The sequence below is a fragment of the Gymnoscopelus braueri genome, assembly GCF_963280865.1.
Source record: "Gymnoscopelus braueri genome assembly, chromosome: 16".
Taxonomy (NCBI): Eukaryota; Metazoa; Chordata; class Actinopteri; order Myctophiformes; family Myctophidae; genus Gymnoscopelus; species Gymnoscopelus braueri.
Genome location: NC_137616.1, coordinates 20,712,245 through 20,724,894, shown reverse-complemented (window position 1 = coordinate 20,724,894; position 12,650 = coordinate 20,712,245). Strand labels below are relative to the sequence as shown.

Genomic DNA, 12,650 nt, shown 5'->3' with positions numbered 1-12,650 from the left:
CACACACACACACACACACACACGTCTTGTATAACATTGCTGACGCACAGACAGGGGTTGAAGTCCACAGTTATGTGGGACAGTTGGCCGGAGGTCACTGGCTCAAGCCCTTGTGCCAGTCTGTTCTTTGCCCCCTCTCCTCATTTATCTGTGGAAAAAAAAATCCAATACATCATACAGCAGTATAAATCAGGCGTTAGGGCACTGATGACTAGTCTATTATGCAAGTGTCAAAGACAAATACATAACGGCACAATTAGTATTTACTAAACGTAATTTACTAAAACTACACTGGCTTAAGTTACATGTACACCTTTTGGCTGCAATGTGAGAAGGATGTTTTAAATGTTTTGTTCATGTAACTATAACAATAACACGACTCAGGTAAGACTAGGGTATAATAAAGTTAAACATCTTTTATTGAAAACCAGACATGGCAACATAAATCTGAAACAATTTTACAATTTACAGTACATTTATCATGAATTGTTACATACAGTATACATATTTAAGCATACCTTTAGTCTCTTTGTTCCATATACATTAAAACTAGTACACATAACTCCAAATATACAAACAAACTTAAATACCATTAAACTGTTACAGCAATATTAAAATGGAATGTTCAGTTCCGACACTAACGCCAAGCCGCAGGGCCTTGTTACATTATTGTGAGGTGAATGGAAGACTACGCGAGGGGGGACTCGGTTGGCAAGCAAATCTAAGGGAACCATTCTGAGTACACATTCCTTTTCTGTTTGTTTTAGGGTCTCTGTACGTCTATGACATAGCAGCACTGCTCTCTCTCCGTCTTCTCCCAACATCTCCATTATCACGTTCACGTACACAAACAAGGAGCTAGAATTTAACACATCATTCCATGACCTAAATCCTACATGTTATGGGTAGGACAAGGGTACTGATTTAGTGCTACGACTATCCCTTCCCCTGACTTCAAAAGGCAGCTCCCCCTGCAAACAGGGAAAATAGCTGTGGTGGAGTCGAGGGAAGAGTGAACTCATTGTAACTTGACAATGTCATGGCAAACCCAAAGATCTGAGCTCCAATGGAAAGGGAAAAAAATAAAGGCACCTGTAAGAGCAAAAGCATCATCCCCCTCTGTAACATTCAGCTTACAGCTTTAAATATCTCCCTTTTCTAAAACAGAACAAACACAAATGATAAGAAACTAAAGCACCAAAATGAACATCATCTCCATGCTACTCAGGCAAACTCCACTGATAGGCCCCCTGTGGGTGACAACCGAGACATAGGTAGAGGATGAAAGAGTATTATTATCCTACAGTATGAAGATGAAGTCGTTACAGTCAACCCTTCCTCTTTTGAGAAAGGGTGGGAAAAGTGTGTGAGTGTTTGTTTTGTGTGTTCTGTTGTGGCATCGTGTGAGAGGCCTATTCAGCTGCCTGAGCTATGTGCAAAATGTCCGCCACAGTCGCATGGGGTCGGGGGTTCTAGAGGCTGGAGAGGGATACCGTTTTGTGTCCACTGTGGAGGGTTGAACAGTTTGTGCAAATCAGAACCATTTGGTGAAGGACAATTGTTGTTGTAGCATGTCCTCTTGAACGTTTCCGAGAACTGCCCAGCGGAGGGTCTATGGTAAATACGGGTGTATACGTGCGGTATATATAAATGCACGTTCCTTGTAGATGCAGATGCAGTTGTGGGGATGGGGTCAACAATGTCCATCATCCAGATGGGGAGTTGGGGGGAGTCAAGATGCAAGTCTACAGACACGGCATAGTTCATGTCCCATGAAGAATCCCACTGGAATATGAGATCCTAAAGGTTCTAAATTGGTGTCCATAGAGCATGCCTGTATTGAAATCCTATAGGTAAGAGTCCATAGAGGGAGCGTAGGAGAAGCCAAGGAAGGCTTCAGCAGCCTCTTTGATGCTGGCTGTGACAAGGGCACTGTCTGGAGAACAACCAATGGAGTTTGGCACTGGCTCGTCTGTGAACTCGGGGTCAAAGTGCCGCAGATCATTAGGACCCGTCTGAAAGGAGGGAGAAAGAGGGAAATAAGGGTTTAGTCAAGCCATATAGTTCTCCTTTCAAAATGCCTTATCATAATTGTCTTATTTATTTATGCGTAAAGTTGCAAACTAGCTGAGTCTGCACAATGTGTCGATCTCTCTCTCTCTCTCATCCTTCGATCCTGTTTGCCATTTCTCCCTCCATATGTCCTGAGTTTTGTTGTCTTTTATTTAGCGTGTGTAGCTTCTTTTTTGCCCATTTATCATCCAGCTCTACTGATCAGACAACTTAACCCATTAAGACCGGAAACGCATCTGTGTCATTTTTTGATTTCTTTGGCTATTCAAAGAATTGCAGATATAATGAATATATATATTTTTTCAAAGCGAACATTTGTAACTAAAACTTTGCTTCTGGGGGTCCCTGGATCAACATGTTTTGAGATGGGGGGGGGGTCCGCGGCCAATTACATATCATTTTGGGGGTCCTTGACATGAAAATGTTTGAGAATGAGTGAATCACGTACTCAATTCATGGAGTGTGCGTTAAGCTCAGGACTTCCATTAAAATCAGGTTTTCAGAAACACGGGAAATGGAAGATCATCATCGCTCGACTAGGCTGACGTTATCTTTAATATTATTAAAGCAATGTATGTCATGATTGCATCAAGTTGTGAGTAGTCTGCTGACTGTTGCTAGTGCAGAAAATATCAGAAGTCGGTGCCGTCTGCATATAGTAGTCCATAAAAGGAACGTACCACATTGGGGTTGAAGGGAGGAGTGAGCTTCTTGGCATTGAGGTCGTCCCAGTTGATTGGGGAAAAGAACATGTGGTTCTTAATTTCAGTCTGAGGAGAGACCAAAGAGGGAAGGAGGTTAGCTGAGGTGGTGGTGACTGGCATGTCAAAAAAAGCTGCCATTAAAACAGGCTGTCATACAATGTCATCTCACATATGCAAACACTTACAAAGTCGTCAGCACAGCCCAGCCTCTTCGTGCGGTCCTTCTGCAGAAGACCCTCCAACAGGTTCCTGGCTGCATTGGAGATATTGGGTTTCAGCTGCAGCGGTTTGTTCAGAATGTTGTCGTACATCTCCGCTGTGTTACGGCTGTAGAATGGAGGCTGTTGACAGACAGTAAACAATAGATCAACATTTTGGCCAAGACCTAGCGAGGATCGTGTTCACATAATTGAGACGGGACTTTAATCTGCAGTTTAGCCTGCCTGTATAATAGAAACATATGGTCTTGTATATGTAGAAACAAAGTCCAGCTCTACTGGACAAATACTCAAAAAGGTTTGAGAATCACTGAATCACGTACTCAATTCATGGAGTGTGTGTTAAGCTCAGGACTTCCATTAAGATCAGGTTTTCAGAAACACGGGAAATGGAAGATCATCATCGCTCAAGGCTTAAATCACAGGGCTAACTTGGTATTTTGCAACCTAGCTTTTCAAACCAACATTCCACGTACTTATACATACAGTATACAGGTATATACACTGTATATATGATAGAGTGTGGAGTCAAACTCACCAGGCCATAGAGCATCTCGTACAGCACAGCTCCTAGACACCACCAGTCTACTGTCCGGTCATATGGCTGCTTGTGTAGCACCTCAGGAGCTAAATACTATTAGGAAAGAGAAAGAGATGAGTTAAATTTATGCTTTCAATACTGACAAATGAGATGCAAATTTTCAGCAATTCACAACTGGTTTGTTTCACTTTAAAATGGTCATGGTACGTTCTTGAGACTATGTTAAGTTCCGAGGCAAGCGTGGTTACCTCTGCCAATTACGGGGTCAAATATTGAGTCCGCGGCCAAATACATATCATTTTGGGGGTCCTTGACATGAAAAAGGTTTGAGAACCACTGAATTAAATACACAATTAATGGAGTGTGCGTTAAGCTCAGGACTTCCGTTAAAATCAGGTTTTCAGAAACACGGGGAAATGGAAGATCATCATCGCTCGACTAGGCTGACGTTATCTTTAATATTATTAAAGCAACATACGTTTTTTTCAAAAGGTAAGAAAATCGAGGGTGCACGCAGCCAGAAATAAGTCTGGCAGTGAAAGAGTTAAGTTCCGAGGCAAGCGTGGTTACCTCTGGCGTTCCGCAGAAGGTGGAGGTGGTCCCGTTCTGCTCTATGTTCTCCTTGCACAGCCCGAAGTCTGTGAGGATGATGTGACCCTGGGAGTCCAGTAGAATGTTCTCTGGCTTCAGGTCTCTGTAGACGATGTTGAGGGAGTGGAGGTAGCCCAACGCGCTGGCGATCTCTGCCGCGTAGAACCTGGCCCTGGGCTCCAGGAAGCAGCGCTCTCTTTGCAGGTGGTAGAATAGCTGGAGGAGAAAGGTTCGGGAGGTTAGTTAAGACAATCTCATTTGGTGCATACCAGTGAATGACCCAAAATGATGAAGTGTACAATAATGAAAACAGTCACATTGTGTGCATCTGGGGCATTCCCCAAAATTACCCTGGAGGAAACATAACGACCAGAGAGAGGAAATGAGAGCAGAAGTAGGGACAGATCAGAGCAGAGAGGCGGCAATGCAGATAAATGGACAGACACAAGGGACACAACAGGATGAGAGGAAGAAAGAGAGAGAGACAGACCAAAGCATAAAAAAAAGGTGATGGAGGAAGATGGATTGGAATGAGGGCAATAGGTGAAGGGAGAGAGTAGAAAGATAGCGAGAAAAGAGAAAGGAGAGAAGGAGGGGAAATGTGGTGGTTTCCTGACGAGGGCCATATTTAATCAGTTCTGTCTTTGGTCGTCCAACAATCACAGGAAATAAGCTCTATTAAACACACACGCACGCACGCGCGCGCACGCGCGCGCACACACACACACACACACACACACACACACACACACACACACACACACACACACACACACACACACACACACACACACACACACACACACACACACACACACACACACACACACACACACACACACACACACAGCTAATTCTGGCTCAAGTCTCTGCTTCTATCCCTCCCCACCCAATGACTTCCTGAGAGGTGTTTCCTTTAAAAAGACTGGACCACAGCTTCTATTCTGCTTCACATGACAGGATATCCCTGCTGTTTGTCTGTCTGTGCACCCCCCCCCTCTCCTCCCCCACTCCTGAGTCTTCTCTCTCTCTCTCTCTCTCTCTCTCTCTCTCTCTCTCTCTCTCTCTCTCTCTCTCTCTCTCTCTCTCTCTCTCTCTCTCTCTCTCTCTCTCTCTCTCTCTCTCTCTCTCTCTCTCTCTCTCTCCCTTCGATCCTGTTTGCCATTTCTCTCTCCATATGTCCTGTGTTTTGTTGTCTTTTATTTAGCGCGTGTAGCGTATTTTTTGTCAATTTAGCGTCCAGCTCTACTGATCAGACCACTTAACCCATTAAGACCCGAAACGCATCTGTGTCATTTTTTGATTTCTTTGGCTACTCAAAAAATTGCAGATATAATGATATATATATATATTTTTTTTTTAAAGCGAACATTTGTAACTAAAATCTTTGCTTCTGGGGGTCCCTGGATCAACATATTTTGAGATGGGGGGTCCGCGGCCAAATACATATCATTTTGGGGTCCTTGACATGAAAATGTTTGAGAATCACTGAATCACGTACTCAATTCATGGAGTGTGCGTTGAGCTCAGGACTTCCATTAAAATCAGGTTTTCAGAAACACGGGGAAATGGAAGATCATCATCGCTCGACTAGGCTGACGTTATCTTTAATATTATTAAAGCAACATACGTTTTTCAAAAGAAAAAAACTGTAACGTATGCCACCTTTCTCCATTATTCTTCCCTCTGAAAAACCTTCATCCCAGAACCTAGTTTAGTCCCCTTATCGTCTCGCCTTCCTTCCTCTAGTTTAACAGCTTGTTAGCAACGGACAGTAATAAAAATACATCGAACATGGAGCACTTGTTCCAGGTACTCAAAGGCGCTTTACAAAATAAGTTGAAAGCAGGCTAGCTCACCTCTCCACCATTGATGTAGTCCAGGACGAAGTACAATTTGTCTGCCGTCTGGAAGGAGAAGTGTAGACCGACTAGGAAGGGATGCTTTATGTTCTTCAGAAGCACATTCCTCTCTGACATGATGTGTTTCTCCTAAAGCAATGGGGCAAACGGCAGAGGTTGATGAGGTGGTGCAGGAGATGTTGTGCAATTGCACGTGTTTAACTTTATTTAAGTGGAGGCAAAATCACACAGGTAAAATAAGTTTTAGTGTCTCTATTAATGTGCCCTCACCTCCTTCTTCTTGAGGATGGCTTTCTTCTGTAAGACTTTGACAGCGTAGAACTGGTCATCTGTACGGTGTCGTGCCAGCAGGACCTTGCCGAAGCTGCCTTTGCCTATGACCTTGAGGAAGTGAAAGTCACTGGGCTTGGCGGTGGGATTGGAGGAAGGACCAAGGTTGATTTGCTGGGATGGACTGGGCTGTATGGCGAAGGAGACAGGGATAGGAGGAAGAAGAAGGATGGAGGATGGAGAGTGAGGAAAGGCAATGAGGTTAGAGTCAAAATAAACAAGCATGAACCCAAACATGGCACACTGATTTAAACATAGGGTTGATGAGTGCTGTGCACAGCACAAACAATAAACAATACAGCGTATGTCTGTATATTATTTTATGGCATACACAAAGGAAGAGCCACACAATACGGTGGTGTTTGCTTCACTGGTCACGCTGAGGAGCTTGCCATCAACACCAGTTGAAAGATCAGCTGATGTTGAAAAGTGCATGGCAGTGAATGTATACAAGCTGAAGAAAAGTAAACCCCTCCTTAAGCATGAGACCTAAGTGCACATGTACACACAAACAGAATCAAACATCAACTTACAGGAGGAGAGGGGTTTGCGTTCATGAGCTCAGCATCCTGTGGAGGACTCAGGTTCAGAATGGACTGGACCTCAGGACTGGAAAGAAAAGAGAATACATGCTTATTACTCAGATTAAATGTAATAACACAACACGCCCTTACAGACAGTATTTGCAGTGATCTCATATGGAAGTTATACTGAAACTCATATTGAATCATCCATCCAAACAGTTTCTCTAGAATTAACACATAAGCCTGCTTCCACAGTGTTTGAGTAAAAGAAATGAACAATAACATGAGTCAGATGGTACTCACTGCTTGCAGGCGTAGGCGTTTGTGGCTAGCCTTTGAATGAAGTCGTTCAAGCCCATCCTCCTCTGTTTCATGAAAGCTGCAGCATGACAGGAAAAAAAACAAAATATGGTTTAGTGTAATAAATACAAGGCAGTACAATATACAAGGCAGTCCCATGAAGTGGCCTATCTCGATTTGATTCCAGTTGTCCTACACGGTCATTATCCATACCTGAGACAGATGACACTAGTCCTTTGCATTTAGAGTAGGTCAATGCAGGCACTTCTTTTGCTCTTTTGATTGTCATAGTTGCTATTGAAAATAGATATGTGCACACGATAAGAGTTCAAAGCTAAAATGACAACTGTTGCTTTGAGGTCGTTTTATAGAAGGCCTGTGGGCGAGGGAGGAGCTGTGATTTCCCCCCACTGCTCCGCCCTCTGAGGAGAGTCCTGCCTACGTCACTACCTAGTGGGAGTGTCCCTCTGTCAACATTCCACTCTGCTGAATGGACCACGAGAGAATGACTGTGCCCCGTCTTGACCAATCATTGACCGTTGCGCTCCTACGCATCACTGCCGTAACTCAAGGTTCATTTGCGTCAATAATGGGGGAAAAGTAAAGCTATACTTATTTGCAACCAGGCAACCACTCAGTGAAATAACTGTTTGTAGGCCAACCGTTGCATAATGTTGAGAATAAACACATGGAAGTACAGTTTACAATACAAATTCAACTAAAATGGATTGCCCAGGAAAGCTGCGATGTCTTGTTTTAAATGGGATCCTCACGTAGCCTACTAAATTCATGGAGTGTGGCTTGAGCTCAGGACTTTCATTAAAATCAGGTTTTCAGAAACACGGGAAAATGAAAGATCATCATCGCTCACTAGAATGACGTTATCCAGGTGTTACCCATCCACTTAAAGGGATACTTCACTCTCCCGACGGGGACACATTTAAAAAAAATATTAAAAATAAATGAAAAAAGTTATGGAAAATTCATGGCCCCCTCACGCATTAGAGTGTCCTACTAATGTGTGAGGGGGCCATGAATTTTCCATAACTTTTTTCATTTATTTTTAATATTTTTTTTAAATGTGTCCCCGGCCCGAAAGTGAAGTATCCCTTTAACAATATAGACTATCATTGTCCCAACGTTGGCTACATAGGTGTCACAGAATTAAGTATAGAAAAATAACACTCAAAAACATGCAGAAATCACAATACCGACCGACATTATAATGCAATGTAGGTGGTAACCGGATAACCCCAAAACACGGTTGCCCCCATTTATTTTGCGGACCAGCGATTCTTGTTTTACTGAGGATAAGGTTAGAAATAAGTTTAGAGTTAGGGCGCGCTCCCACCAAGAGTTGGCTGGCCGCTGTTAAACGCAGGTTGTGCGCGGTCACAGTTTTTTGCAGCCAGCGGATTAAAAAAACCGCTGTGACGCACCTGTCACTCACACTCAAGATCGTCCCCGCAGCCCGCACGGCCTGCTGCCTTGAGCACCATGGTGCTTCCTGAATCTTGGGACGGTCTGCCTTCAACTCACCCGATTGGACAGAGGGAGAAAATCAGCGCCTGCCTCCAGCAGTTTTATGCTTAGTCGCGGAGAGCAGATAAACGCAAGGTCTGCGCGACAAGCGGAAAAATCTGCTCTTGCGTGAATCAACGCATTTGCATTGACAATGCATTGGCAGATTCTGCAAACAGCGGCCAGCCAACTCTTGGTGGGAGCGCGCCCTTAGGCATAGTTTTACTGTGGTTAAGTTTAGGAATAGGTTAGGTTTTGACCGTTTTACTGAGGTTATGTTTAGGAATAAGGTTAGGTTTAGTTTAGGAGTTCACTGAGGTTACGTTTAGGAATACCAGGTGAATACCACCGGCATTGACCCGGGGCGACTGTGTTTTGGGGCGAGCGTTTTGGTATTCAATGTAGTTAGTTACTAGTTCTCAAACATCACGAGCCTAGTTGCCACCGTGAATCCTTGTGTGGCTACACCAATGTTTCTCTGTCCCATTAGATTCGGGTCAATGTCCTGATCAGCCAAGCAGTTTGGTCATTTGTTTCTCAATGAAAACGGCCTGCGATGACGCATGTTCCATCTGTACACAACAGACCAGGGGGAGCGCTAGAGCAGAGCAGAGCAGAGGCGGCCACATGCCAAGAAAAAGCCACTAGTGGAAAAGTACAGCCTTCGAAAAAACTGCACAAATTCAACTCACGAACGTAACGAACCCAACGGGAAAGACTACGGTTGAGGGGGAAAAGGGGGCCCCGCGTTCTAATCTTTTAAAGGGGAACCCTCTGGCCAATCAAAACACCATGATTAAAAGTCTATAGTTGCCTGGGAAAAAAAACTTTTCAGTTTCATTTGGAGCCTATAAGGTCGCATACTTTGAGCAGCTTGCCTTCATTAGACACAGTTATATAAGCTCGCACCTGGTTCACATTTTAACCCGTGCCAAAAATGTGCAACAGTTTAACCTACATATTTAAGTTGACGTTGCATAACGTTGAAACCGTGGCACGCCAACATCTGTGTGATAGATAGGCACGGGCAAAACACACTTCAAATGACTATCATTATGAAAGAAAGTGCTCACACAGATGAAAAGAAAAAAAAGAGGCTAGACTGTTATTTAAGCAACTATATTATGACGCGTTATATTTTCGAGTTTGCCGTCCGCTATCCTGCCGGCTGGGAAGTTTAAGCTGCAGCATCGACCTGGGGAAATCACTAAGTTGTGCAACTCAACAAACAAGTGGGCTAACCTATGGCAAGTGCACTACAAATGTCAATACAAAGTGCAAACACATTGATCTGATCTAATAACAATAGCAGCAGTATCGAGATGCCATGGATCACAAACCTTGCAGTTCTGTTTTCATCTTTATCGCGTATTGCCAGCTGTAGCAGCCTGGTGCGCGCCGCGGATGGTTCAACAAGTTGGGTTAGAAAGGAACTTCCCAGAGCTTGTGCTGGGATATATAGCCTAACAGAGCTCCTATCAGCAGGACCGTCAGGACGTTTATTACACTGATAACAAACGGTGCGAAATCCAGGTCAACGGGCTAACGGGGCGCCCACCACCAAGTGTCAGACCATATTTGTTTTCCCACCCGGCGATACACGATACGTATAGACACGGAATGTAGGTTAATAGCCTATGAAGAGGTTTTTAAAAGTATATATATATCATTGCATCATTCAATATTTAGCCGGAGGCTACTTACATGTCAATGCGGTTGTTTTGTCTTTCATGGGGACGGTTTCTCGAGCCACAACAAGGAGATGGCTTTAGGGACCTCGGTGAGGGTCGAAGGAATTTGCACTAAGACGCTAGCATTCTATTTCTTGACGGGTTTCATACTGCGGATATATTTTGGGCGGAGACGTCCCGCCTCTCTACTTTGTCCTCCACTCTCACTCACACGTCTTAACTGCTCTCCAATTACTTAAGGAGGGAGAGCCATGAACTGCATGAAAAACCCGACCGGGATTTGTGGACATTAATTATTCCCCCCTCGCACGAAATATCAAGTCTCTGCTATTGTGTTTTGGGGGATGACCGGGCCAGGCGTTTCACCTACTGTACTCTAAGGGAAAATACTATAGTCTACATTTGGAAAGCAATCAAGTTCACATTCAGTTAGTATCAAGCCACCACACCAATTCACTATGAATTGAGTACAAAGGACCTCAATGGAAACAACAAGCCAATGGATTTCTTTTTTTTTTATTTATTCCTATTAGCTGACCTTGTATTAAACTGTACTTTCATGTGCTTTTTTATGCAAATTTCTTATAAAGTATTCAATCAATCAATCAATCAATCAATCAACCAATCAATCAATCAATCAATCACCACACATTTTCTCTTTCTCTGCACGGCTCTCGTCTCATGCAGTGTCATCATGGGCACATTGCCTTGTCGCTCTTGGGTTACTTAGAACATTAGTGATTCGGGACTCAGGAGTCCTTTTATTATGAGCAAGCATAGGGAAGGGACGTATGGACCCATAAGAAAACACAAAGCAGAGCAGTAGGAGTGTGTCTTCTCAAACATCTTGAATGTCCTCAAAATAAACACAGTTGTCTTGTGTTAGAAAAGTGAAGTCAGAGTCTAGAGAAACATGGAAAGAGTTGTGCGGATGGGGGTGAGGAAAAGGTAGTGGTGCTAGAGCAGTCAATATGGAAAGAAACTACCTTGCTTCCCTGACCTCCATCCCTGATCATTTTGACAGAGCACTCACAACATGCCAGCCAGGTCCCAGCTGAAATAGCAGCTATCATCAACAATACAGTGACTGGAATTGTGTTAGTACATATTTCCCCCCAAGGCAAGGATGTGACTGTGATTGCCCTTCCAATATCCCCATGTTGACTATTAAGAGGGCAAATTCAATTCAGACCGTGCACCTATGTGTGGGGACAAAATGTGCTGCACCGTGAAGGCTAAAGTGGTTCAATCATTGTTCGACCGTGAATATGCAGAGCCAAAGGGAACTGGACTATTATGACTCATTCAAAAATCACTTTAAGGAGAAGTGCATGTGTGTGTGCATGCGTGCGTGCGAGCGAGCGTGTGTGCGTGCGAGCGTGTGTGTGTGCGTGTGAAAATGAGAAGAAGCAAAAGACAGTAAAAGTTGAGTTTGGTGTACTCATGACCATTCCTTCTATTTCTCCCCTCTGATGAGGTGTGTGTGTGTGTGTGTGTGTGTGTGTGTGTGTGTGTGTGTGTGTGTGTGTGTGTGTGTGTGTGTGTGTGTGTGTGTGTGTGTGTGTGTGTGTGTGTGTGTGTGTGTGTGTGTGTGTGTGTGTGTGTGTGTGTGTGTGTGTGTGTGTGTGTGTGTGTGTGTGTGTGTGTGACTCTGCAGTGTTTTTAAATTTAGCCTCAAATTCTTTTACTACTGCTTCTGTTTCTCCCTCAACTTAGGTCAAATCTATTATTAATCCAGCCACATGGCACACACACACACACTAGCCCCCTTTTCACATGGAAACCATACATTGCTGGATAAAACAGTCAAAAAACATAACAATAATCCAGTGAAGGCAGTGGATGGATAGTCATTCACACATTGGCCTAGAGAAGTTCTGTATGAATGAAGTTTAGATTTCTCACTTTTACTCATACAGGTACAAACAGCTAAATGCAAGCGAGGTCTGCAAAATACTGTGCAACATCAGTAATGCTCACATGAGAGGTGTCTAGCACACTAAACTAGGCAATACAGGATATTATATATAATATCAAGATGTTTTTTGGGCCAAGGACCCCTTAGCTGAGAGAAAGATGAAGCAGGGACCCCCACTACATGTTGTATAAAACTGTGTTGCAGATTAAACTTTTTCTTTAGTTTTAGCTTCATAGACTTATTTCACATCACTATCAATGTTGTGTAAATGTATGTTTTAGTTTATTTGTTTGTTTGATTACACAATATCTTTTCTATTAATATATTGGATTCATGTTAATGTGTATCTTCAGACATTTAACCACTTAACCCTCAAT

At 43.5% G+C, this 12,650-nt stretch overlaps 1 protein-coding gene across 2 annotated transcripts; it reads right to left on the bottom strand.

Moving 5' to 3' along the window:
- Positions 1 to 400: 400 nt before the first annotated feature.
- sgk1 (serum/glucocorticoid regulated kinase 1) lies at positions 401 to 10,491 on the bottom strand. 2 transcript variants are annotated; one of them, XM_080452370.1, is made up of 10 exons: positions 10,369 to 10,491; positions 7,147 to 7,222; positions 6,853 to 6,928; positions 6,260 to 6,448; positions 5,987 to 6,118; positions 4,107 to 4,343; positions 3,534 to 3,629; positions 2,963 to 3,118; positions 2,754 to 2,843; positions 401 to 2,015 (listed from the first exon to the last, which is right to left on the bottom strand). In XM_080452370.1, exons 1-10 carry the CDS (start codon positions 10,394 to 10,396, stop codon positions 1,848 to 1,850), a joined length of 1,248 nt encoding a protein of 415 aa, XP_080308496.1. In that variant the 5' UTR covers positions 10,397 to 10,491; the 3' UTR covers positions 401 to 1,847. The 2 variants fall into 2 exon arrangements, with proteins under 2 accessions (XP_080308496.1, XP_080308495.1); XM_080452369.1 differs by lacking the exon at positions 10,369 to 10,491 and adding an exon at positions 7,357 to 7,491.
- Between the last annotated feature and the right edge of the window lie 2,159 nt (positions 10,492 to 12,650).

Excerpts from the sequence above, each read along its gene's own strand:
- sgk1 (XM_080452369.1), bottom strand. The coding sequence starts at position 7,432 with ATGACAATCAAAAGAGCAAAAGAAGTGCCTGCATTGACCTACTCTAAA. Across the intron at positions 7,223-7,356 it reads ACTAGTGTCATCTGTCTCAG|CTTTCATGAAACAGAGGAGG; the intron begins GTATGGATAATG and ends GTCATGCTGCAG. Across the intron at positions 2,844-2,962 it reads TGGGCTGTGCTGACGACTTT|ACTGAAATTAAGAACCACAT; the intron begins GTAAGTGTTTGC and ends GTCTCTCCTCAG.